Source organism: Syngnathus acus, chromosome 11, assembly GCF_901709675.1.
Source record: "Syngnathus acus chromosome 11, fSynAcu1.2, whole genome shotgun sequence".
NCBI lineage: Eukaryota > Metazoa > Chordata > Actinopteri > Syngnathiformes > Syngnathidae > Syngnathus > Syngnathus acus.
The window spans coordinates 4,572,278-4,596,247 of NC_051096.1; the positions used below are offsets into that span (position 1 = coordinate 4,572,278).

Consider the following 23,970-nt stretch of genomic DNA (forward strand, 5'->3'; position numbering starts at 1 on the left):
GCTGGGCGAGCTGAGGACGCCGCTCGCTCCCTGGGCTACGTGAGGACACGCGCCATTCCTCTGACCTGACTTGCCCGGAGGATGCTATGCTTATAAAAAGGGGAGGAGGAACGGGGGTAGAGGGGGGGTGCAAGGTTATATCGGGGTGGTCTTAGTCAGCGTATGTTGTTTGCATGTGGCTCTGAAATTTAAAATAAGGTCGCGGGAGACAAAAGGTAAAAATGCAGAGAGGGAGATTGCGGCGAGTTAAGCGATGCAGTCCTTGCTGATGTGCAGCAATGGATTTAATTTTTTTTTTTATTGGTGTGAGGGGGTCATGCAGTCATCCCAGTGCCTAACTTGGTCCTGATTCTCGTTGTCTCTTCCCCAGACATCGATTCCTCCGCCGAAATATAAGCGACTCCCGCAAATCCTTCGCTCGCTTTTTCCGTCCCGCACAAGATAAAACAAAATAACAATCTTCGGTTTTGTGGTATCTTCATCCATAATGCTACTCCATGCATCTTTTTTGTTCCATATGGCTCCAACTCCTCGCAATCGGTGCGATTCCAAGTATCCGTCTTGTATCCGTCCGTTGTATCTCGACTGTTGGGTGTCGACATTTGCAAAAGAACCAAATGCGCTGTTGAAGACTTGCGCATCCACCGAAATGACTCTCCCCCCTCCTTCGTGCTCCCAGTCGATGCTCCTTCCCGGTCCTCTGGCTTTTTACACAATGCGAAAAAAAAATTGTTGTATCAGAGTGTCTGAAAGTGCTGCGAGACTGCTGGAGTGGATGGTTGTGTGTCTGTGTGTGTGTGTATGTGTGCCCTCCTGATTTGACTGTCTCATGTCTGAGTTGTGCAGCGGTAGACTGGCACTTCACTGGCTTGCGTGACTTTGTGCGTCGTTTTACGTATGTGTGGTTTTGGGGTGCAACCATGACAGTCAACTGATCTGACTTGACTTCTCCCAATGACGTCATTGAGCATATGAATCATTATTATCCATTTTTTGGAAGACTGGAAGTTGTGCTAAGTGCAACCATAAGAATGCGGGAAACTGTTGAGGTCCGATCCAAAAAAAAAAAAAAAAACAAGGTTGAACTTTTTGCCCACTTTGAATGAGCCACTTGGTCTTGTCTGTATTTTCTTATTTGCAGCCTTCTCAGAATTTAAATTTGGAGAATAATATTGCCGTATTTTCCGGACGATAAGGCGCACCGGACTATAAGGCTCACCTTCAATGAATGGCCCATTTTAAAACTTTGTCCTTATATAAGGCGCACCGGACTATAAGGTGCACCATTAATGCATCATGTCAGATTTTTAATCCAAATCAAATCATTCTCCATTTTATCTTTTTTATTTCAACTTCAGACCCAACAAATTACTTTATAATCACAAAATAATATTCCATAGTCTTTTTGATTCATGATTCATAGTCTTCAGCGGGCCACTTATGATTGATTTCATGACACAATGCTTCGGGCCAGTTTAAATTTCGGAATTTGGTCCATATATAAGGCGCACCGGACTATAAGGCGCTCTCTCGGCTTTTGAGAAAATTTTAGGTTTTTAGGTGCGCCTTATAGTCCGGAAAATACGGTAGCTCTAGCACACTCAACAAATACTTCTGACCACACCATGATAAAAGCAAGGCCAAATTGAAGATATTACCAGAAAAACTGCCTGAGGTACAGTATGGCCCAAAAAAAAAAAAGTTTTAGTGTTATGTAAGGGCTGACAGCATTAGGTGGGTGCAATGGAGCGCCAGCCACCTGCCCTGTCTGACACATCCACGCAAAAACACTCGAGGGACAACGTGACCCGAGGATGAGTCACAAAGAGAGAAAATGTGCGCATATGCAAATCACTGCTTAGTCTTCACTTTCTCTATTTGACCGCAGGGTGGAAGGGACTTCCCGCTGGTTTCGAAAAACTTCCAATTCTTGGAAAGGCTCCAATTCAGTTCGAGCAAACGCACACGCAAGCGCACATTTACACTCGGGGGCGTGCACACAAAGGCCTCATTGTGTTTGACCCGCAGATGACGAGCGGGCAGGTCAAACTGTCGCGTCATTCCGAGGCAGCTGAAAAGGCCGGCGAGAGTGCTGTAATGAATACCTACGTTTGACTGCACCGGGAGAAAGGCGTACTTTACCCTCGCTCGCGTTGTCTTTTAGGGCCAATCTACGACAGGCGTCGTAAATCTGTCTGTGTGGAAACACACACAGTCACATGACTGCATTTGGTTCTCGGGCTTTACGAATACAGAAATCTAAAGATTTTATTTATCAAGGTTTTATTTGATGTAACATCTGTAATTTCCTTTTCTTATGTTTAAGCACATTTTTGTCATCATTCTCAGTGTGTACAATGTTACACTATCTTTTAATAAACTATTTTACAAGCACATTGTTTTAGTCTTTTTGGAGGTTTTCCCGAAATGTTATTAAATTCCCAGAAGTATATACACAACATGAGTTTTGGAAAAGCATCCCACCATAAACAGCATTTTATGAAGTCATTGTTGAAGTCTCCTTTCTCCCGCTGCACTCTCTCATCATGACACTATCCCTGCAGGCGTCAACAGAGCCGAGACAAAGTGTCGGTGTATTTGGAGTAAACAGTTCGGAAGAATCGGTCGTCTGCCGGCGACATTGTGGAAACGACCTGACAGCTGCAGCTCACACAACCAAATAAGATTACAGGTAGACTCGCTTTACCTGTTGAAACGCGCATGCGGGTGTTTGCTAGGCGTGTGCGACACACTGGGATGATAAATATGGATGCAGGTGCGTGTTTAGAATGTTTGGACTAAAGAATGAGCTTATTATTATTCAAATCATTGGCTAAAAACATATTTGCCCAAGTTTTTACTAATTCACTGTCTCAATATCAGGAAAAACAAATAGCTAGTTTTTTTTTGTTTTCTGTTTGTGTAGATTCTTAATCAATTATGCTACTAGCCCAGTGAGTACAAATGCACTCACAATCAAGTAAAATATTTTTTAATAGTTATGCAATGGACTTTTTTGGGGGGGGCAGTGCTTTGCCAAAAACAGATGACATCATTGCCAATAGATGTTCAAGAATGACAGCAAAGCACATTTGCCTATGAAATAACTTAAGAGTCGGTCCAAAAATTCACAAGCACAAAACAGCGATTAGGTGAGTTTGCATTGTTGGTGTGAATAGTTTTCTTTATATATGCTGATAGCAAAATCTGCTCAAAAATACTCCTAAAATATGTCGAGATATGTTGATAAATGCGTTTATATCGCCAATCTATGCAGTTCCCAGTCAACCATCGCAGAGCATGACATCATCTGGTTTAACAACAGGCAGCTTTGCAGAACGACTGTACTGTACACACACACACACACACACACACACACACACACACACACACACACACACACTCCGCTCCTTTTGGCTCTAGCCTGACATCTAGCGACACCGACTGTAATGTGATCCTACATGACATGAACATGTGAACATAATGAAACTGGAAGCTTGCGATGGGTGAGCAATCAGTGTTTTTATTTCTTCAACGTACCATTTAGATGAATTTAAACATGTTTGGCCGTCTTGGTGTTCTCAACTACAGATTGAAACCATTTTATGTGTAAACACAGATTCCTGTTTACAGTACTTGTTGTGATGTAATGCTATGTGAGGAGCAGTGATGTACGATTTCCAGGACTGGGTGAATTTCTGAGTGGATTGATCCCCCCCCCCCCCCCCCCCATGCATTTCATTGCCTCACTGTTGCACATAGTTTTTATTTGAACAGCAGCAGTGAGTAAAAAAAAAAAAAAAAGCCCACTGAGCTCCAATAAATACGCTAAGTTTGTCTCCCCTCTCGAGTCTGACAGGAATGAGGTCAGACACACCGATCCTCATTGCACATTATTATTATTATTATTCCCCGTGTCTTTTTCGCCCAGCCAATGGGGAGGCGAGAGGCGCGGCCAAAGTGAATAACCGGGGATGGAGATAGGCGGCGATTGGCCGCTGTGCCTCGCAGTGAAGCTATAAAAGTGCGCAGGGGTCGTTGTTGTGTTTACAGTAACGTTGACAGAAGCGCGCAGGAAAACGGGGAGACTATGAGAAAGCGCAGCTGCAACATTCAACCACATGGTTCCTCAAGCGCGCACACAAGCCGCGCCGCTGACGTCCACTTAAAGGACTTGCACTGGTGCCGTCCACAGCGACGTGGTCTCAGTCCAGTGGGTCGGGTTTTCAGCCGCACGGGCAGTTGAAAAGTTGCTACTTGGAGCGTTTTTTGTTTTATTTTTTTTGTAAATCGAACCAAAAAAGGTTCCGAGATTGAAGAGAGATTTGGGAACTTTTTTTTGTTGTTGTGAGGTTTATCAGGCAGCGTGATAGGAACAAGTGGGACGTATTGTTGAGAAGCGGTGGTGTTTTTACGCACTTTTTACGCACAGTAAGGATGGTGCAGCAGCAGCACATGAGCGCTCACGCTCTTTCCCCAGCCGGGGACTCCACGGACAGCGGAGAGATGGACTCGGAAATGGATGCGTCTCCCACCCCGGCGGAGCGGAGCGACCTGGCCTGGTGCAAAACCCCGACGGGCCATATCAAGAGACCCATGAACGCATTCATGGTGTGGTCGCAGATCGAAAGGAGAAAGATCATGGAGCAGTCTCCGGACATGCACAACGCGGAGATCTCCAAGCGGCTCGGCAAGCGGTGGAAGCTGCTCAAAGACGCGGACAAGATCCCCTTCATCCGGGAGGCGGAGCGGCTGCGGCTCAAACACATGGCCGACTACCCAGACTACAAGTACCGGCCCAGGAAGAAGGTCAAGTCGGGCAGCGGGGCAAGTAAGCAGCAGGCGGAGCGCGCGGAAAAGAGCTCGGAGCGCAGCAGCAAAGCCAAAAGAAGCCCCGCAGCCAAAGCGGCGAGCCGGGCGCACAAGCACGTAGCCAGCAAGTCCACCAGCCCCCCGGGTCTGGATGGCGCGTCACCCAGTGGCGACCACCAGACCCTCTTCAAATCCAGGTCAGTGTCTGGGGCCAGACAGATTCCCGACAAGCGCACCGGGGAAGCGAGGCGCAGCTTCGCGTTTGCGGGGGCAGGGAGCTTAGAGAGCGGACCTCCCTCCGTGGGAGTCCCGGCAAGTCCCACCCTGAGCAGCTCAGCCGAGTCCAGCGACCCGCTGAGCCTGTACGAGGAGCACAGCCCCGGGGGGAGCGATTCGTCCCCCACCGCGCGCCTCAGGTACTCTCGCGCGTCCTCCCCCACGCCGTCTGCCTCTCACTCCTCGTCAGTCTCCTCCTCCTCGGATGAGGAATTGGAAGACGAGCGACTCGACTTAAACCCGAGCCCCGGCTATGAGAGCATGTCTCTGGGTTGCATGGGCTTCTCTGACGCAGAACTGGACCGGGACTTGGACTGGAGCTTTGGGGAGTGCGGCGCCGGCTCGCACTTTGACTTCCCAGACTACTGCACTCGGGAGGTGAGCGAAATGATCTCAGGAGACTGGCTGGAGTCCACCATCTCCAACCTGGTGTTCACCTACTGAAGCTACAGCCGAGCCGAGGAGAACCGTGACGAACCCTCCCGAGTTTTGAACTCTACGACCCCCATTCCTCCTCCTCCTCCCTCCCGGAGCCATTTTCACGGAATAGAGTGGAAAGAGGAGACAGTCCGTGTGCGCGCTATTCACAGACTGTGCGTCTGCCGGGTGCGCGCGCGCAGGCGGGCGGGGGAAAAAAATGCTTAGTTTGCATTTGGACAGAGTGGAGGAGTGAATGTAAGCAGAAAGAAGTGAAAGTGACTTCGAAACTAATCCCCGAGAGGATGACAAGTGACACTAAAATGAGTGTTATTTGGGGAAAGAGACACTTCAGGTGTGTTTTTTTTTTTTGTCCGTCCCCTCCAAAAAAGTAGTTCCAGTATCAACACGCATGCTCTCCAGAATGAGGAGGATTTAGCTGTTGTTAAATGTTCATTGCTGCGTAATGACGCAACGTGTGAGACCTTCGGTTGGACACAATTCACGATCACCAGCTTTTTTTCCAACGGCAGGACTTTAAAAAAAAAAAAAAAAAAAAAAATCCAGACTTCAGAAAACCTTTCTTAAAACACTCAGTGCACAATTCAGGACCAACGCCCCCCTCCCCTCCCCATCCCAGTCTGCATCCTTTCTGCCTAGTGCTTCAAGTTTCTAGTTCCTCTGTGTCAAGATGACTTTTTTTATATCGATGTGTTTCTACCGGCCAAAATTTTTTTATACATAGAAAGTCTGGTCTCGTTTGTGTGCGTGCACATACACTTGTCTGTATCCAGCGCGGAAGGGCTAGAAGTGTCTCTTATTTAAAGTGTCTGACCTCTCTCACTTTCTGAGTGCGTCACGATTTTTTTACTTGTATTTTTGTACAAAATCTATCGGAAGTCGAAGGGGGTGGGGGGGGGCGTGGCTATTGAGGGAGCGAGGCAGTGAAGTGAGGGTAGCCTCCAAAAATTGTTTTGGATCTACATTTCATGTGCAAAAGAACCTGGGGGGCGGGGCTGGCACAATCTGACCTCACACCGTGTTTACAATATTTACCCACATGCTTCTTAATGGCACAGTGACTCCAGTTTCACCAGCCAAGTAAATAAAACACCACTGCTGCAGGCTCCCAAGCAGCCTGAGTGATGAGTGTCTTACTCCAGTACACATCCTAGACTTTGTAAGGACTGAAAGATCCCAGAGTGTCACTGTTTAGATAGAGCTAATACCTCTGTGTGCTTTTCTTCTAATTCTTCTTCTTCTTGTTCTTCTGCTCTTACTTTCCGAGATAAGTTTTATTTGAACCACTGGATGGAATTTCACTCACATTCCACTTTGCCTAGGCTTTGGAGGGAAGAAGGTGTATGAAGTGCTTCATCTGTTTCTCGCGCAAACCGCATCCAAAATAGTATTTAACCTTTCTGTACCTGTTGGCTACGTATAGCAAAAGGCTAATTGTTTTTTCCTATATTATGGCATGGCAAATAGCATTTGTATTTCAGATTCAGGTATATGTAGCTATAGCTGTTGTGTTTAAGATTTTTAAAAGAATAATAACATGAAGATATTTATGTAAACTGACTGTACTATAAGCAAAGATTGTGTGTTTTATGTATGATGATCAACGACAGGCACTAGGACAGCCATCTTTTGGACACGTTCAAGATGATTGTGGTCCGGGAGTTTCTCTTTTTTCCAAGACATTTTTCTAGGTTTTTTTTTTTTTTTTTTTGGTTTTGTTGTTGTTGTTTTATTTTTCATTTGTGCAATATGCTGTGTATGACCATGTCGTGTCCGATCATGCCAATATTGATTTTGTTGTTTATTACAAGGAAGAAAAAAAAAAAAAACAGCCAATGTTTTGGGTCAATCACTGCCTCTCAGACCTCTGTACAGATTGTCGTTTTTATTTGTATTTCTTTTCCTCCGAGAAGGAAATAAAATCAGCTGGAACTGAAAAGTGCAACATGACTATTCTTGTCATTCTTTCATGCGACATCACATTCCACGACTGCCCCGCTCTGTCCGATAGTGACGATGCGGGCTCGTTTGCACTGCTCGGCCGTATCAGACTGTGAATCGATAGGTGGCCGGCGAATCAATAGGAGTGGTCTCATTCACCCTCTCCCGTCTCGTACCACACGTGCAGAAAACGTGGCTGCCATGGTAACACTGTATCCAAGAGCAAGCCAGAGAGGCTGCAATCCTCTCGGGACCAGTGTGCCATTGTGTGTGTATGTGTGTGTGTAATAAGGGACGCAGACTGATCCATTGGTGGGGGGTAGGCAGACATTTCTGGAAGGCATGACTGGAATAAAAGAGGAGAATGAGGTGAGTGTGTGCACATTGAGAGGAGGAGGGAGGGGGGGGGCAGAGGGGGTTTGTCTGTCCTGGTGCTCGTGCAGGAGTCTGCTCCCAAATCCAATTAATTCCTTCTGGATGCATTCATTTGTCTGCTACATATGATGAGAAAGAGACCCCTTAGGTGCAGTATTTAGCGTGTATCAATTTACGCCCTGGTCCACAAGGACAATGGTAATTATTTCCATCTCGCCCTTGTGTGTGTTGTGAGTGCCGGGACATCTAATGAGAAAGATAAGGCGCGGTCAACATACCAAAGATCACTGGGATGTCTTCAATAAGCTTGACATCAGACGAGAGGTGACGTACTCGGATCTGATAGAGCCCCGTACATGCGTGTCAACGAAATTGCCTTAAGGGGACGAGCCAAGATGGCACGCTTCACCTTCACTGGCTTACTTTTGTTTATTTTGATCCTTTTTGAGGCTGAAGAATACCAACACAGTTTGACAGCAATTGGAAATTAGATCCATGATGTCATCACCGGCCGGTTTATTAGCTGCAGCTGCACAATGCAGAAGTGTACCTCATATTGCGGCCGCTGAGTATTTGTAACTTTTTCCCCTCAATAACAACTCGGGTGTTCCGATCCAGTAAAGTTGACTTGTTCAGGACCACAGTGGCAGATTTAGCATTAAAGGACAATATTTTATTTGAAAAGAACCCTGAGTGTGTTGTGCTTTGACTAAAAGGGATTTAGTTGTGCTTAATTGCATCGCCTCTGCATATATTTCTATTCTAGATTTCCTTGAAGCTTGACTAATTGCAATGAGTCAAGCTTCTGAGAACATTTCATGTGGATTGGACTCTTTGGTGCCAGAACATGTGACCTTTTCTTTTTTTTTTTCCTCCCCTCTCATTACAACTCTTTGTGAATCACCTTTCTGTCTCTTTCTGCTATTAAAAAAAAAAACAGCAAGCTAAATATTAATTAATCATCTTGTACATTTATTGCATAATCAGCGAATTTACCACAAAGACAATATAAGCTGTATTTTATGTTCACATTACGTAACAGTTGTCTATTATTAATGTGCTGTTCAAATGAATTTACCCCCCCCTCAATCCAGTTGTGATTATCCATTCAGTTCATTCTTCGTAAGCCTTTCCCCCTTTCGAGTTGCAAAACATAAGTTGGCAAGCTGAAGCTGGCCTTGACCCTGATAAAAATCTTCCAATGTAATGCAGCTTCTTTACAATCAAAGTGCAATGCTACATAACCTGCATATGTGAGATGAGATAAAGTGAAAAACAAATCACTCCTCAGCCCCCTTGAAGATATTACAGGACAGAAATATTGCCAGGCAAGGGTATAAAAATATCACCAAGTCAACATAAACACACTTTAAAAACCACAAAGGCAACTGGAGTCCTTGCAACAATGACACTATAGCAACTTTATAGCCATTTTGAAGCACATACATCGAAAGATGTTGTGATGGCGTGCAGACCAACTTCGAAATGGCGCCGGCTGGATTTCTACAAAATGTCATTGTAGTAAACACAAGCAGAAGTTCAAATGGAATATTGATACTGAAAGAAAACGCCCCGCTTCCTCTCCCCCAACATATGCCTCAACTCCTTTTGGTTTTGAACCGGCATTCAGAAACACATCCAATATTCAGATGCAAAAAAAAAAAAATGTCTGTTGTTGACTTTGCTCCAGTAACTTTCGGGTTAGGGTTTCAAAGTAGGGTTTCATACTAGAGTTAGGGTTTCAAAGTAGGGTTTAAAGCTAGGGTTACGATTTCAAAGTAGGGTTTAAAGCTATGGTTACAGTTTCAAAGTAGGGTATAAAGCTAGGGTTAGGGTTTCAAACTAGGGTTCATACTAGGGTTTAAATCACGTGTCAAACTCAAGGCCCGGGGGCCAGATAAGGCCCGCCACATCATTTTATGTGGCCCGCAAAAACAAATTGTGCATCAAATTTGTGTCATTACTAGAATTGCAAATTGTCTTCACTTTTAATATCTTTTTTTTTTTTTAATATTTGACCAGTTTTTACTCGTCTGATTTGAAAACGAGTTATTTGTCAGTTTGTTTTGCTTTTACTGTATATAATATGAGGTGCTCATACATTTATTTGGGTTGACAGTCATAATGGCCCTCCGAAAGAACCTATGACTACAATGCGGCCCGTGGAAAAAAAGGAGTTTGACACCCCTGCTCGAAGAATTCTGGGATGTGATATAATCGGTGGCTGAAACAGCTCCACACAAAACGCTGATTGCACTTTGTTTACTTACCATGTCTGATAGGAGCTGGGCCGGGCCTCGGTACAATCCAATAGTGGACAGTTAGTGTGAGGTTAAATGGTGTCCGGGAACGGACAGGAGAGGGAGGGGTGGTGTTGCCCCTTCAGGCTCTTGGTTGGGATAAACAAAGTAACTCAATTGGTAGATAAACTGTGGACTGGCACTTAATGATTTGAAAACATGGCTGTGAAATATCGAAGACTTTAGAGCATGTTTACATTTTTGCAGAAAGCGTTTCTATAAAAGTAAACACAGCTTCATATGTCGGATGCAAGCTGGAAGGCTCCGATGGCCTTGCTTCCTGTCACTTTGGTGGAATAAAAATAACCCTCGGTCCGATGTCAAATAAAATATTGTGACTATTACGGTGATATGTAAACACCATTGTTGTTCATTTGGCTTTTTGGTGACACAGATGCCAACACAAGTGTGGAGTCATGCACCGCTGTAAATAGCCTCAGTGCTTCACAACAAGCACAGATGGAGACTATTAGGCGCATGAAAAGATCGGACAAGTCCACCTACACTCAGACTTTGGAGTCATTCCGACACCATGGCACACTGTGTACTGCACGCGGCGAGCTCATTGTCGAGCATTGTGCTCCAACCGCCCGTGAGTCATCGTGGTAGGTGTTGTCGTACGCCTGAAAGCCTCCAAACAAGTTCTGAGAACACGGAGGCTTGGATCAAAATTTCTAAAAGGCTGTCATGGCACTGTTGAGGCAGTTTTGTGCAGAACGGAACAGCCAAAGCGTCGTTGTGTAAGCTGAAAGAGCCTAAAAATAGAGTGCGGGGCCTATTGAACAATCTTATCATGCAGCTAACACAAAATGGTTCTTCAAGTAGGGATGTTTTTTTTTTTTTTCTTTCCCATGGAGCTGAAAGAGAGAGCCGAGCTGCTCGGGCAGTTGCAGACGGCGACCTACATGCAGCCCGCAGTGCTAAAATTAAAATGCGTCAGCGTTGCTGTGACACAACCTAAATTACATCATCTCCACGGACAGTTGTCATCATTTGAACACTCTGCTTCCGCTGAGCTGAGGCTAGCACAGAAGAACGGAAGTCATTCGAAATGTAGTGTGAATGGGGGGGGAAAACAAGCAAGGTGCAAATGCCACAATTCTTCCAGGTCACAGTTCCTACAGCGCCGCAACTTCTCACTAATCATGGCTAACATCTGTTGAGTAAATTGACACCTTTTTTTTAACACTCACACTTCCCAGATGCGTCACAAAGTTTCATGATAGCCTGATATTTCTCGTTTTGTGGGTTCAAATGGATCTGATTTCAGTTCCTGTGGCGGAGCTAGAGGGGGGGCTGCAAGGGCATTGCCCTCCCTAAAATATGCTTGAGCTAGACCAGTTACATAACTTTTGGGTATTTCCTGATTCTTTTCTGGGAATTCCACATTCCCACCCATCTTTCAAAAAGAATAATCTTCATCATTTTTTTCTGAATAATTATTTGGGTTTATAAAAATATTTTTTATTTGTTTGTTTGTTTATTTCGAACATTAAAGAAATACAAGAAAAAAAGTAAAAACATACAGAAATTGATAACTTTTGGTCGAACAAAATGGATCGTTTATTATATGAACCATGACTGGCATTTTCTGTATTTGCATAGCCAATGTGTGTTTTATGAGCATCTTGTGATACTTTACAAACATCACTTATAATTTGTAGTTTGTCAAATAGACTTGTGCAGTATATGAATCCACGTTTGTGTCTTTTACAGAACTACACAGCTTTGCAGGAGGCCCATTCTCATGCTGAGACACAAGCGGAGTGCACCAAAGCGGGTCGGAAGACGAGCAAGATAAAGTACGTTTGACTTTCTAATTACAAACATCAAATCCCTTTATAAAGTTGTGGAAAATTACATTTGGCCATCAGCCCAGTAACTTGTTCCAGCTATATGAATTATTTCTGAACGACCTTGTGAAGGATTCAGCGCAGGCCAGCGGGGTCCGCTCGTTCAAGGCAGTTTGTGAAGTTTTTAATTTGTATTTGAGCCCGGGGGGCCAAAAGCTGACAAAGTCGGGTCAGTTTAGTTAAAACAGTTGCGGGGTCAGGGGCGAGGATGTGTTTGGATTTGTAAAGCGGATGAAAATGCTGCTGTTTGGCAACTATCAAACCAAAGAGGCTGTTTTGAATTTTTTTTTTGGGGGGGGGGCTGCTGCTGCCTGAGTTCAAATATGGACTTTTGAAGCCTGTACGAAGAGCCCGTGGCTATAACTGACTGCCATAAGATGAAACTACTCATGATGACTCGCATGCAATTGCTCTTATTTTTGCTCATCCTTTTGTTTTCCCAAACTGGCTTATTAAGCCTGCTGTCGTGTACACCTCACTGACCTCCGCACGTAAACTTCGCTCATGACCGACTTTGTGAGCCTCCAAACTGCCCAAAGCGGCACACAAGACTTCTAATTGGACATATTTGGTAAATCCACATGAAAAGTATTTGCCAACTTTATGCAAGTTTTTGGTCATGGCCTCCAATGATCGCACATATACACAAAAAAACTATTCACAACTATAGACAACTTATATGATTTTTTTTTTCAAATGCAGAAAACCACTAAAGCCAACATGCACAGTCCCAAACTACGATTTGAACCCGGAATAATCTCAACTATGAGGCAAACATGGTAAGTGCTATTTTTTTTTGTCACCATTTATTTATCACAGGGAATCATTTCCACAAAACCTGATTTCGGGACTCCTTGCAGTTATCACGTTGTGTACGTGCATGTGAGCTGTGTTGTTGTGACATGCCTTGCCGTCCCTTCTGTGGAAAAAAAAAAAAAAAAAGATAGTTGCTGCTGTATCCAGACAGCATAACTAATGAGTCAGGCGCACACACAACACAACACATACACACAGCATGGATACATGGGGGAGCCAGTGAGTAGGATATGATGTCACCTCCATAACCATAATTACCCGTCATAAATCATGTGGTGTGACACTCTGTCACCGAGTGAATGTGTGTCCTATGTGCCAGCCAGGGATGGCTGCACTTTACTGCTGAGTGCCACCGCACTCGCCCTCAGTGTGTGTGTGTGTGTGTGTGTGTGTGTGTGTGTGTGTGTGTGTGTGTGTGTGTGTGTGTGTGTGTGTGTGTGTGTGTGTGTGTGCGAATGTTGACATTCTTCTTCACCCATCACAGCTTCCCGGATGATACAGGAGTGTTTGTTTATGCTTGCTTTGCTATTCGTTTAGCAGCAGCGACTGTCAACGTTGCTGCTCTGACACGACGGCTTTCATCTGTTAGCGCTCATTGTAATTAAAGGCGGTCAGTGGCAAGATCACCACTAGGGGGCAGCGTGATTGGCGGATTTGACCTATTAGTTGTTAATTAAGGACAGGGGCGGAGATGTTGTCATATTGATTGAAGTGAGTTGAGGAGTTTCATTTTGAATACATTATCGGCGCCATCTTGTGGCATCTTTAAGCAATTACATAAGGCTAGTCCCGCTCTCACTGCCACAATACGTCACGCTCGACTGCTTACATATTGTTGTAAATTCCCCTGCCGCTGCCAGGTGGATAACTTCAGTGATGGGAAACTGAACCCTCCCTCTGCGACTCTGTCACGCTACGCTTCCCCTCGGGGAGCAAAGTCGACACATTCTCAAACTATAACGACGTTTTAGTATTTGAAGTAATGCTCTTGTCTTGCAATAATTCTGAATCTACCTTCCTTCATGGAGATGTTAATTTCCTGAGAGGCTGCTCACCTCAACCGAGAGAGTAAAAATGTACTATTATTACTCGCTATGAGCCCTCTGGCTACTTGTTTAATCACACTGTCTCATTTTCTCTCTCATTTGCATGTTGTTTAATGGGTTGTATGCGCGAATGTGGAGTTGTTTAAAAGAAGAAGCAATGACTGCAGCAGTGCATCACTACCAACACGGTCATGCATATTTATGTGAAATGGCCAAAATGTCATTTGAGGATACATTCTATTTATAACAAGACTCAAAACTTTTAATTACTGCGTAGAATAAAAGGAAATTAATAGAATTGCATGAATGTCAGTTGATTTAAAAACCTTGAAAAAAAATGGATCCAGATGATTACCGTATTTTCCGCACTATAAGGCGCACCGGATTATAAGGCGCACCTTCAATGAATGGCCCATTTTAAAACTTTGTCCATATATAAGGCGCGCCGGATTATAAGGCGCATAGAATAAGTAACTCAACCTTGCTCAAACGTTAATGCAATCACAATATAGTAACACTCGAAATAGTGAAAACAATAACAATATATCAATAACTCAACGTTGCTCAAACGTTAATATCACACAACACACAAAATAAACACCTAAAGCTTACTTGAATAAGTTAGTCCTTATCCACGAATCCACATTGGTCCATATATTAGGCGCAATTTTGAGAAAATTGGAGGTTTTTAGGTGCGCCTTATAGTGCGGAAAATACGGTAGATAACGCAAGTGTACCTAATCCTGTGCCCGCTTATTTCCAGATTGTAAATACGTGACTGAATGTGTGCGTCCTTTCCGTGGTGTGGTGTCCTTGCTTTATACAACAACAACAGGGAATTTTCATTCCCTGTGGATAGACACACACATGTAGCACGCACACGCGTAAGTAAATCTGCTGACGGTGCTGAACGGCGCCGCTTCGCTGTCACAAAAGCCCTTGAAGTGTGGAAGTAGCTCTCGCAGGCCTTCTGCTGTTTAAGTCAGACCCTCCCCTCACCCACCTCTCTGTTCTCCCACTAATTTGCCGCATTTACTTCAAGTTTACATCACTGATGGTTCTCCTGCAGCTTTTTCTTTTTTTTTAACACAAAATCAGCCCCAACTGTTTCTACATCCAAGTGACAAATTGCTCACTTCTGCAGAACCTCCCTCCTCCATCTCTGCCTATCTGCCTTCACCTGTCTCTCAGCCGCATCTTTCGAGTCGCTCACACACACACACAGATTGGCTGAGCTATATTCATCTGCTCCCGCTGGTGCCGCCGCTTGTATAATCTTTTTCTTATATAAGTGAACCAGAGGCCATCGAGGTCATTACGGCACCTACAGTGGAAGTCAAGCGAAGTTGCTGTTTGTGTGTCACGGCATGTCTAGACACGGCTTGAGACGTTCTTTGTTGAGGTTTTTTTTTTTTTTTTTTCCCTCTTATGTTCTATTTAAAATGCTGTTTGCAAGATAAGTCGGGAACATTAAGGCGAGGAAGATGCTTAGATAGATACTGGAAGGTGAAGAGTGAGCTGACACACTTGAAGTTTTTCTGTTGTTTTCTAAAGATGATGTCAAGTCTTCTCAAGAAATGAGAATAAAGTGACTTCTGATGACTCAGCTGTCACAACTCTTGGAAATAGAAGACAAGAGGTTAAGAGGAGTGAAATTTAAGCCCGCCCCTTTTCTAAACTTCCATAGGCTGGCTTGGAACAATATGTTTTCCAGATGCGGAGCACATGCGTGCATGCACGAGGTGCAAAAACCGTGTTCGCAAAAAAAAAAAGTGTGCGAAGATGAGGAGAGGGTGCACAGAGCACATGTGTAAAAGTCATTTCTCTCGAAGGTACACGGGAGGAAGAAGGGAATAAAGATAAATGTCCTGTGACATTGGGAAAGTGGGCCAAAGCCGGGCGTGTTTAAACTGATCCACATGTGCTGCGGGGGAGGGACTTCATCATCTTATAGTCGCATGCATTGTATCGCCGTGCAGTATTAATGAGTTGTTTTCTCAAACATGTTGAAAAATATATTTTTTTGCGCTAGCCTGATTAAAAACAAACATGGATAGGTGCATGAATCATAAACAGGCGGGACAGCTTTAATAAATGAAACTCCTTTATTATTATATTTTTTTTTTTTTTACTACATGGTGACATTGTATTATGAGGATTCATGAAAACTTGTTGACTGCGGCCACAAGTCCGAATTTGGCTCACGGACTCTAATTTGCATTCGGCTGCTGTCATTTCGTACCATGCATGGTAATAACATTTACTCCTCGATGCATATATGTTTACGAATGAGATGTGCAGCAATCGCTTAAACATGTTGCATGAATAAAAACAAAAATATTTTTCCACCGCAGGAGGTCATAGAAAAAAAAAATCCATTCCAAGCAGCCAGTCATCGTAAAAACCTTTAATAACCGTGTAACACTTTAAAATTCAATAACTTTAGCACGTTAGCATTTTATCATAACGATGCTAGTAAAATGTAACTCAATTCAATTCATAGTCTTAAACCATCAGGCCTAAACCAACCAGTCGACTACATCGTATGGATGTTTTAAGTTCATTTTTACACCATGAGTCACAGGTGTCAAACTCAAGGCCCGGGGGCCAGATACGGCCCGCCACATCATTTTATGTGGCTGGCGAAGACAAATTGTACAGCAAATTCGTGGGTCATTAATAGAATTGCAAATTGTCTTCACTTTTAATAATATCAGATTTTTTAAAATATTTGATCAGATCGTCTGATTTGAAAACGAGTTCTTTGTCAGTTTGTTTTGTAGCTTTTACTGTATATAATATGAGGTGCTCATACATTTATTTGGGTGGACAGTCATAATGGTCCTTTCCGAAAGAAGCTATGACTACAATGCGGCCCGCGAAAAAAACGAGTTTGACACCCCTGCCATAAGTGATGCTCACCTTTTTGATAAAGCCCTAAAAAAAACTTCTACTGTGCTTCATTAGGACTCATTAAGTATGCTGAGCTTGTACGCTCGCGTCATTAAGTACCGTACCCATCTGTAAAATACATCATGTGATCTGGCGCGACCCCGAAACCTTCTGCTTTCTTTTCTTCGCTCCCCTGTTCCTGTTCTTAAACTACCCCTTTTTTTTTTTTTGATGACTCAATGAGATTGCTGTGGCATGGTGTAGCGGCTGGTGTAGCGCTTGAGCGCTAATGAAATGTGAGGTGGGCGGACGCTGGCGTCGCCGTGCGTGTGTGACACTTTAATGCAAAGCAGCAATACTTCCAGCGTGCAGGAGGGGAAATGTGATTTTTGGCAGGCTAAGATGTGGTTTGCTGTCTTCCTCTCTGGCGCGGCAGCTGGGAGGGTCATTTGTGAAAGTCTGTGCTTATTATTTTTAATTCCATACAAGGCTTGATTATGTGATGTTTTCGATACTTAAATACGCTATTGGTAAGCCAGATGCATCCTGTTTTATTCCCAAAACAAACACATCAAGATCTTACCAGTGGCAGCCGCCATTAGCGAAAGGCAGAGGGGTGAAACTTTAACTCGCTACTTGATTAATGGTTCGAAGTTCACTTTTGGATTCAATGCATGCCACCTACATCTTCATTATTTTCCTTACCGAATGGCTGTCTGTGTTTTGTCTTGAGCATTTCCACACAACTCTCAGCTCCTAAAAAGCTCTAAATGGAGATTCGGCCTTGGATGCAAACCTAAGTCTCACGAAACAATAACAGCAGAAAAATAGTTATGCATAATATCCCCAACCGGTATGATACATAACGCAAAAGGTAGAAATATTACCGAGAATCGGTGCTAAACAAATTGCAGTTTTATTTCCACTTCTTGTTAGCAACAAATCCCAGCATAGTCTTTTTGTGTGTTCCAGGAAACCGAGGGCATTTTCTATTCCGCACCCTTGCCGTACAGAAAATAGACTCGCCTTAAGACCAGATAAAAGCGGGTCTAAGTTGTGGCGCAGGTGGTGTAATTTGATATAGTTGGACTATTCCTTTTTGCTAAGGGCACCTTCTGTTTTGGTACGGGAGATATAACGTGTCATGCACAGGTGAGACCACCCTCCATGAAAGCATGTTAGCAATCATTGGTTGAAAAGCCCGCTTGGCTCACAGCCTCACATACACACACGGTATTTACACTCGGGTTCATGCACAAATGCGAGCACACACGCGGGAGAAAGACCCTCTTGTTCTCACGTCACTGCGAGGCCGCCCTAGATTGAGATGACACGGCAAGTTTTCGAATGTCAACGTGGGCTTCTCCTACTATTACACACAAACCTCGAATGCCAACAGCTGGCCGCTTGAGCCGACCACACGCGCGTACATACCCGCCGCCTCGGAACTGAATCACAATCGTGACGTCTGATCCCTATCGCACGCACACATAGCGAGAACATATGGAACTGCGTTGGTGGCCGTGTGTGAGATCAATGGCAGCCAGCCCTTGGAGACATGCCATTCAGCTTCTCAGACGGATGGACGGAACCAGACAGACTAGTAGAGGGCAAGAGCGACAGAGTTTCTGCTTTCACTGGAACGGCAAAGGGAAAGTGGCGAAATACCTTCTTGTCACACCATGGCTTGACTTATTTATTTTCTCCCGTGTCATGCAAGGCGCCCCCTTCACATGGCGTTTTTATTCCAGGGCCATTTCCACTGTGGGAAACGAGAAAATGGGCCCAAGCCGTGCATTTTCCCCTCCTTTTCTGTTTGTTCCTGTCCTCCGTGGCTCCCACTGTCTGCTTCCTCTCTCCCTCCTTTTTTGAAATCCTGGGGAAAGTCCCGCTATCTTTCTCGCTCTCAATGTGGAACGCACAATGTGGGAATTTTACGTTGTGTAAGTGCATGCGTGTGTTTCCAATCACATTTCTATCAGTGAAAAGTTATGAGGGCATGAAGTGTGCTTTTTTTCACGAGTTTTTTGCATGTAGTTTTCGAAGTATTTGGAATTCTCCGTGCACGGGAAAAAGAACGATTTGTTAAACGAATCGGTGCTGAAATCCTGCGCTAATTGGCGCGTGTGAACAAATCTCCGAGCTAAGCCTGCGTTCTTGTTTGCACAGCATCGGCACCCCCGTTGCGTCAAGCGTTGTGTATTTATTCCATTTTTTTTGTTTTTGGACAACCGCGGCGAGATGTTCTTGCTCACTCTCGCCTATGCTCTAGTGATTGATATCAAATCTGTTGTGTTTGATCAATAATTAAAGGTGCCGAGCCCTCGTCTTTCCCCAGACTAGACTGAGTGTTATGAATTATAGATTGTTATCCCTGCTGGTCTGATCAAAGAATAATAACAACAGCATAGCTGGATTGGCGTATCACCGGGCTCGGATGCACTTCGAGCTAAATTATTATTTCATCATCCAACGCTGATCCACGATGAGTGTCACCGTCCAAGTCCGGAATGACGGAATCTCGGGTGAGGACACCAGGAAAGCTGAGATGAAGGATTTCTATTCTGCTGCCAACATTAGCCAGCGATCCGTTTTAATTATGCTCGGCCTAGCTCGAGAAACCGAGTCTTGTCGCGCCAGTGTGCACCGTCACTGATCAAAGTCACGACAACATACAGGAAGACAAATGAACACGCGTGTGAGCATGTGTACTTGACTGAGTGCCTTGATTGAACTCCTACATGTTCACTCTTGAGGACATTACAGGGGGAAAAAAAAGTGTGATGTCATTTTCTGCTCAAGGAAACTGCGCTTTGACGACATCGGCGTACGTAACGTTGTCGCCTCAGTGCGTTAAATCACTTAGCGCCCAGACTGAAAGAGTCAAAACAGGAAAAAGCCAACAATAAAGCTTGTCTGTCACCTTTGACCTTTGCTGTTAAAACTCCCATTGAGCTGCTGGAAAGTGTGTATGTGCCTTCCATTAGCACCTGGTCGTGTCTGTCTTCTCCAAGTGTGGCGAAACTGTGAAACAATATGTTGCAAAGAGAATTTTCTTCCTTATTCTGTTTATTTTTTTATATTCAAGCCTTCAAAGAACCTTCCTCATTTCCACCCCTTGTTTTCACTTTATTACCTCCTCCGCTCACACACCGCTTTAATTAGATCTTAACAGTGGAGACACCAATCTGGAATCCCATTGGCTAATTCCCCCAGATGCTGCGGCCATCTTCCTATTGGCCGCCGCCTTCGCTGTTGCTCCCACTCCGACCCAGTCAACTCGCATATGAACCGAATCCCGCCGCTCCTATTGGCTGTCGCCGAGACACATGAATGGCGCTCGGCGAGGCAGTTTGCTCTCCCACAGGATGATACAGTCATCCTCCTCTGAGATTAGGAAAGAGGGGGGGGCCGAGGGGGTGGAGGACCATTCATCACCTCCCTCTCTCCTTATGTATTCCTCTTCCTGTGTTTTGGCTGTTGGGTTTCTGCCTTTGTCCCCGTGAAGGTTTTGAAAGCAGTCCAAGTTATGTGAACGTGCCCGGGTCAGGCTGATTTACCTCCTCTCAGACTCCAGTGAAAGTTCACTCCATCAGATCCCTCCATGTAATCCCGAGGGATGTCATCTATCCACCCTTTTTAGGGCAGCGTTTTTAATGTTTTTGGACTGGGAACTCTAATTATTCTTAGTCCACATATACACCGGGTTTTCTCTGGCATGTGTCTGCTTGTTGCTCATTGAGTAGGGTAAGTAGAGCAGCGAGAGGCCCACATGTTAGTCCAGCTCACTCATCGAGCTCGAGACAGTGTGATTAGCCAACGTCCGTTTCAACAAGTCCACATTTCCACTTCCTGTGACAGCTGCTCTAGATTTAACGTCATATAGTACGAAAAAATTCCAATCCAACATGAAGCATTAAAAAAAAATGATTTGGCTCTAGAAAAAGAATCTTAGTAATCGGATTGTAAAGCTTGAAAATGGTATTGTGTCATCAGTCTGCTTTCACTCACCGTAAGTTTTACGCTAGCTCGTTCGCCGGAGTTCTTTGCGGTCAATGCAGCAGCTCTGTGATTGTGGCGAAACTAAACACGTCAATCCCTATTAGGACTTCATATGATGCAATTCTCCTCTGGGCCAATCAACTGCAAATGTCACTTTGATTTGACCCATAATAGCGGATCTTGTTGGAGGAGTTTGCTTGATGAGAGAACGTGAAATGAATCCCAAAAAGTCACAATAATCAGTCTCGCATGTCACGTGATGGACGGATGGAATAAAGGGTCGATTACCGTATTTTCCGGACTATAAGGCGCACCTAAAAACCTCAAATAAGGCGCACCTTCAATGAATGGCCTATTTTAAAACTCTGTCATTATATAAGGCGCACCGGACTATAAGGCGCACCATTAATGTCAAATTTTTAATCTAAATCAAATCATTCTCCATTTTATCTTTTTTATTTCAACTTCAGACGCAACAAATTACTTTATAATCACAAAATAATGATCCATAGTCTTTTTGATTCATGATTCATAGTCTTCAGCGGGCCACTTATGATTGATTTCATAACACAATGCTTCGGGCCAGTTTAAATTTAGGAATTTGGTCCATATCAGCTCAGTGGTCTAGTGGTAGAGTGTCCGCCCTGAGACTGGAAGGTTGTGGGTTCAAACCCCGGCCGGGTCATACCAAAGACTATAAAAATGGGACCCATTGCCTCCCTGCTTGGCACTCAGCATTAAGGGTTGGAATTGGGGGGTTAGATCACCAACTGATTCCCGAGCGCGGCACCGCTGCTGCTCACTGCTCCCCTCTCCCCCAGGGGATGGATTAAAATCACACGGGGATGGGTTAAATGCAGAGGACAAATTTCACCACACCCAGGTGTGTGTGTGACGATCATTGGGACTTTAATCTTTAATATAAGGCGCACCGGACTATAAGGCGCACTGTCGGCTTTTGAGAAAATTTTAGGTTTTTAGGTGCGCCTTATAGTCCGGAAAATACGGTAAGTGCACCAATTGTAGAAACGACATAGGAAGTCTATTTTTTTTTTTGCCGTGATTTCTGCTTTTAAAATGTGTGCCTCATCGTAAATTACTGGAAAATGTATTTTTTGCTGAGTATTTCAAAGCAAATAGATAAGAACATCTTGACATTGACTAGACATTGTTTCTTTTTTTTTTTCCTTTCAAAGCACCAATTCAAAGCTCGCCCTGGGGGGTTAATCTCGAATGAGACTCGAGGAGGAGATTAGGTTATTAGAGATGAGCATCGGCAGTAATCTGAAGCTGACTCAGCTCGTTTTGTTCTTCTCAGACTTGAAGAAGGAAATTGGCTAATCTCTTCCTGGACACCCTAAAAATGTGTCTGTCATGGGGAGATTTACACCTATAAAGCTGTCTGGTAAATGTGTGTGTGTTTTTTTTTGTGGTTGGAAGCATGACCACTCTTTTACCAGCAACCACACATGTGCTCATTAACTTCCTTCTTTTGTCCATGTCCTGCGATGAAGCACACGGCGTGAGAAGGAAGGCATGCGGACAGTAATCATTTATTTACTGGGAATGATTAATCCCGCGTTCCTTCCTCTCTCTTCTTTCCTCATCATTTCTTCTCTTCGCCATTCCTTTGCCGCTCTCCAGGCCGTCAAAGCGTGCCTGAGTCGAAGCCACCCTCATTAACCTTATCACGCTGACCCCAGCTGGACTCAAGCTCCCCTCACATTGCAGTGGATATAAAAAGTCTACACACCCTTTTTTTCCAAATGCCATGCGATATAAAAAGAAGAGACCAAGATAAATCGTTGCTTCACTTTATTAATTTGACCTGTAGTCTACACAGCTCAATTGGGAAATAAAAATGAAGAAGAGAGGTAGTTAGGTTGCAAAAGTGCACACACCCTTAATATCTGCAAATCCAATGTGGCCATGTTATAATTAGCCAATTACATTCAGTATGGCGAAGGGAGGAATGTAATCACGACGAGTGTTACATTCAAGTCGTTTTGAACTTTTCGTGTCCTCCGTGTTCTGTTTGATGTGCCGTGAGTGTGTACGTTATGAAAAGTCCACACGGGGATTAAGCTTGTCCTTGTCTAAAACAATATGAAATGAAAGCCCCGGGAGAGCAAAGGCGTCTAGACTTTAAGCAGTGAGCAAGACGAAACATCTGGCAATGTAAAATGGTCAAAAGTATTGGACAAGGTGACCGCTGACCTCAAAATTCCCATTCGTGAATTCTATACTTGATTACTTAACGACAATAAATGATCAAAAACTATTGTTAAAATGGCTTTCTCTTCTGTTATCCGGAACAGTAAAATGATATCGGCGCTTAGTATCGGTGCGTTTTTACGAGGCACATAAGCAAGTAAGGCTCAGATATAATATTGTTTTTCCTCCGCTCCTCACCCGGCAGCAGTTTTATAATCGTCCCGCGGTCTCGCCGTGCTTCACGCATTGTCATGGTGATGAGGGGCAGAGCGAGTGAATCCTACCAGCCCCTCGTCTTTGGCAAGGTGAGAACTCATTGAGCTAAAAGGCTCAATGGCAACCAGGAGCGAAAATCATCGTCTCCATTTCTGAATGATTTGCCACTTCCGTTTTATCCGCTCAAAGATCCTCCATGATGGAAAAGGGAGGCCAAATATCAGTGTCATATATGTAATGTAGATGAACATGTAAATGAATGCGTAATGTATTCAGATTGCCTCTTTGTCTTTGTGTTTGGAGCTCCTATAGGTGATTCTCGCCCCGGGCATAACAATCATTCAACGTGTTAATGGGTCGCACACTGAGCTCATTAACTATGCACAGCCTTCATTTGCATACAAATTCAATTAACTTTCACCCCAAAAGAAAAAAGAAATGGATGGAAAGAAAACAAAATCTTTTGTTTGACACACTTCAAGAAATTTGCCGATCATATGAATCGGAGTTTGTTTTATCGATACGTTTGACCGCTTTGCTGTCGCATACTACGAACAATTGCGTCAGGTAATTCTCTCGTGCCATTAGATGGCGCGGCAGCTGCTTTACACGCCGGCCGGAGGGCGAATAAAATCGCTTTGTTGATTGAAAGCCAATTTTCAAAGTGGCGCCTAGTCAGAATGTTCAATGGAGGCGCACTCGGTTGCCTTTGTGTGCCATCGTGTATTCGTTGGGCGGCGCTCTTATCGAGGGAATTGGTAATTAGTGGCATGCATTGTGTCAGAGGAC

At 44.2% G+C, this 23,970-nt stretch overlaps 1 protein-coding gene and 1 long non-coding RNA gene across 2 annotated transcripts in view; both read left to right on the forward strand.

The window, feature by feature from the left end:
• Window positions 1-23,970, forward strand: part of LOC119130862 — a 163,233-nt gene that overhangs the window by 22,341 nt on the left and 116,922 nt on the right. The window contains exons 3-5 of the long non-coding RNA XR_005099542.1: window positions 2,565-2,692; window positions 11,859-11,944; window positions 12,698-12,774. This is a non-coding gene — a long non-coding RNA (uncharacterized LOC119130862). The remainder of the gene's footprint in view (window positions 1-2,564; window positions 2,693-11,858; window positions 11,945-12,697; window positions 12,775-23,970) is intronic.
• On the forward strand, window positions 4,036-7,471 carry sox4a (SRY-box transcription factor 4a). The gene has a single exon (XM_037264812.1). It carries the CDS (start codon window positions 4,438-4,440, stop codon window positions 5,530-5,532), a length of 1,095 nt encoding a protein of 364 aa, XP_037120707.1. The 5' UTR covers window positions 4,036-4,437; the 3' UTR covers window positions 5,533-7,471.

Bases quoted from the DNA above. Each gene is read 5' to 3' on its own strand.
- sox4a (XM_037264812.1), top strand. From the start codon at position 4,438: ATGGTGCAGCAGCAGCACATGAGCGCTCACGCTCTTTCCCCAGCCGGG.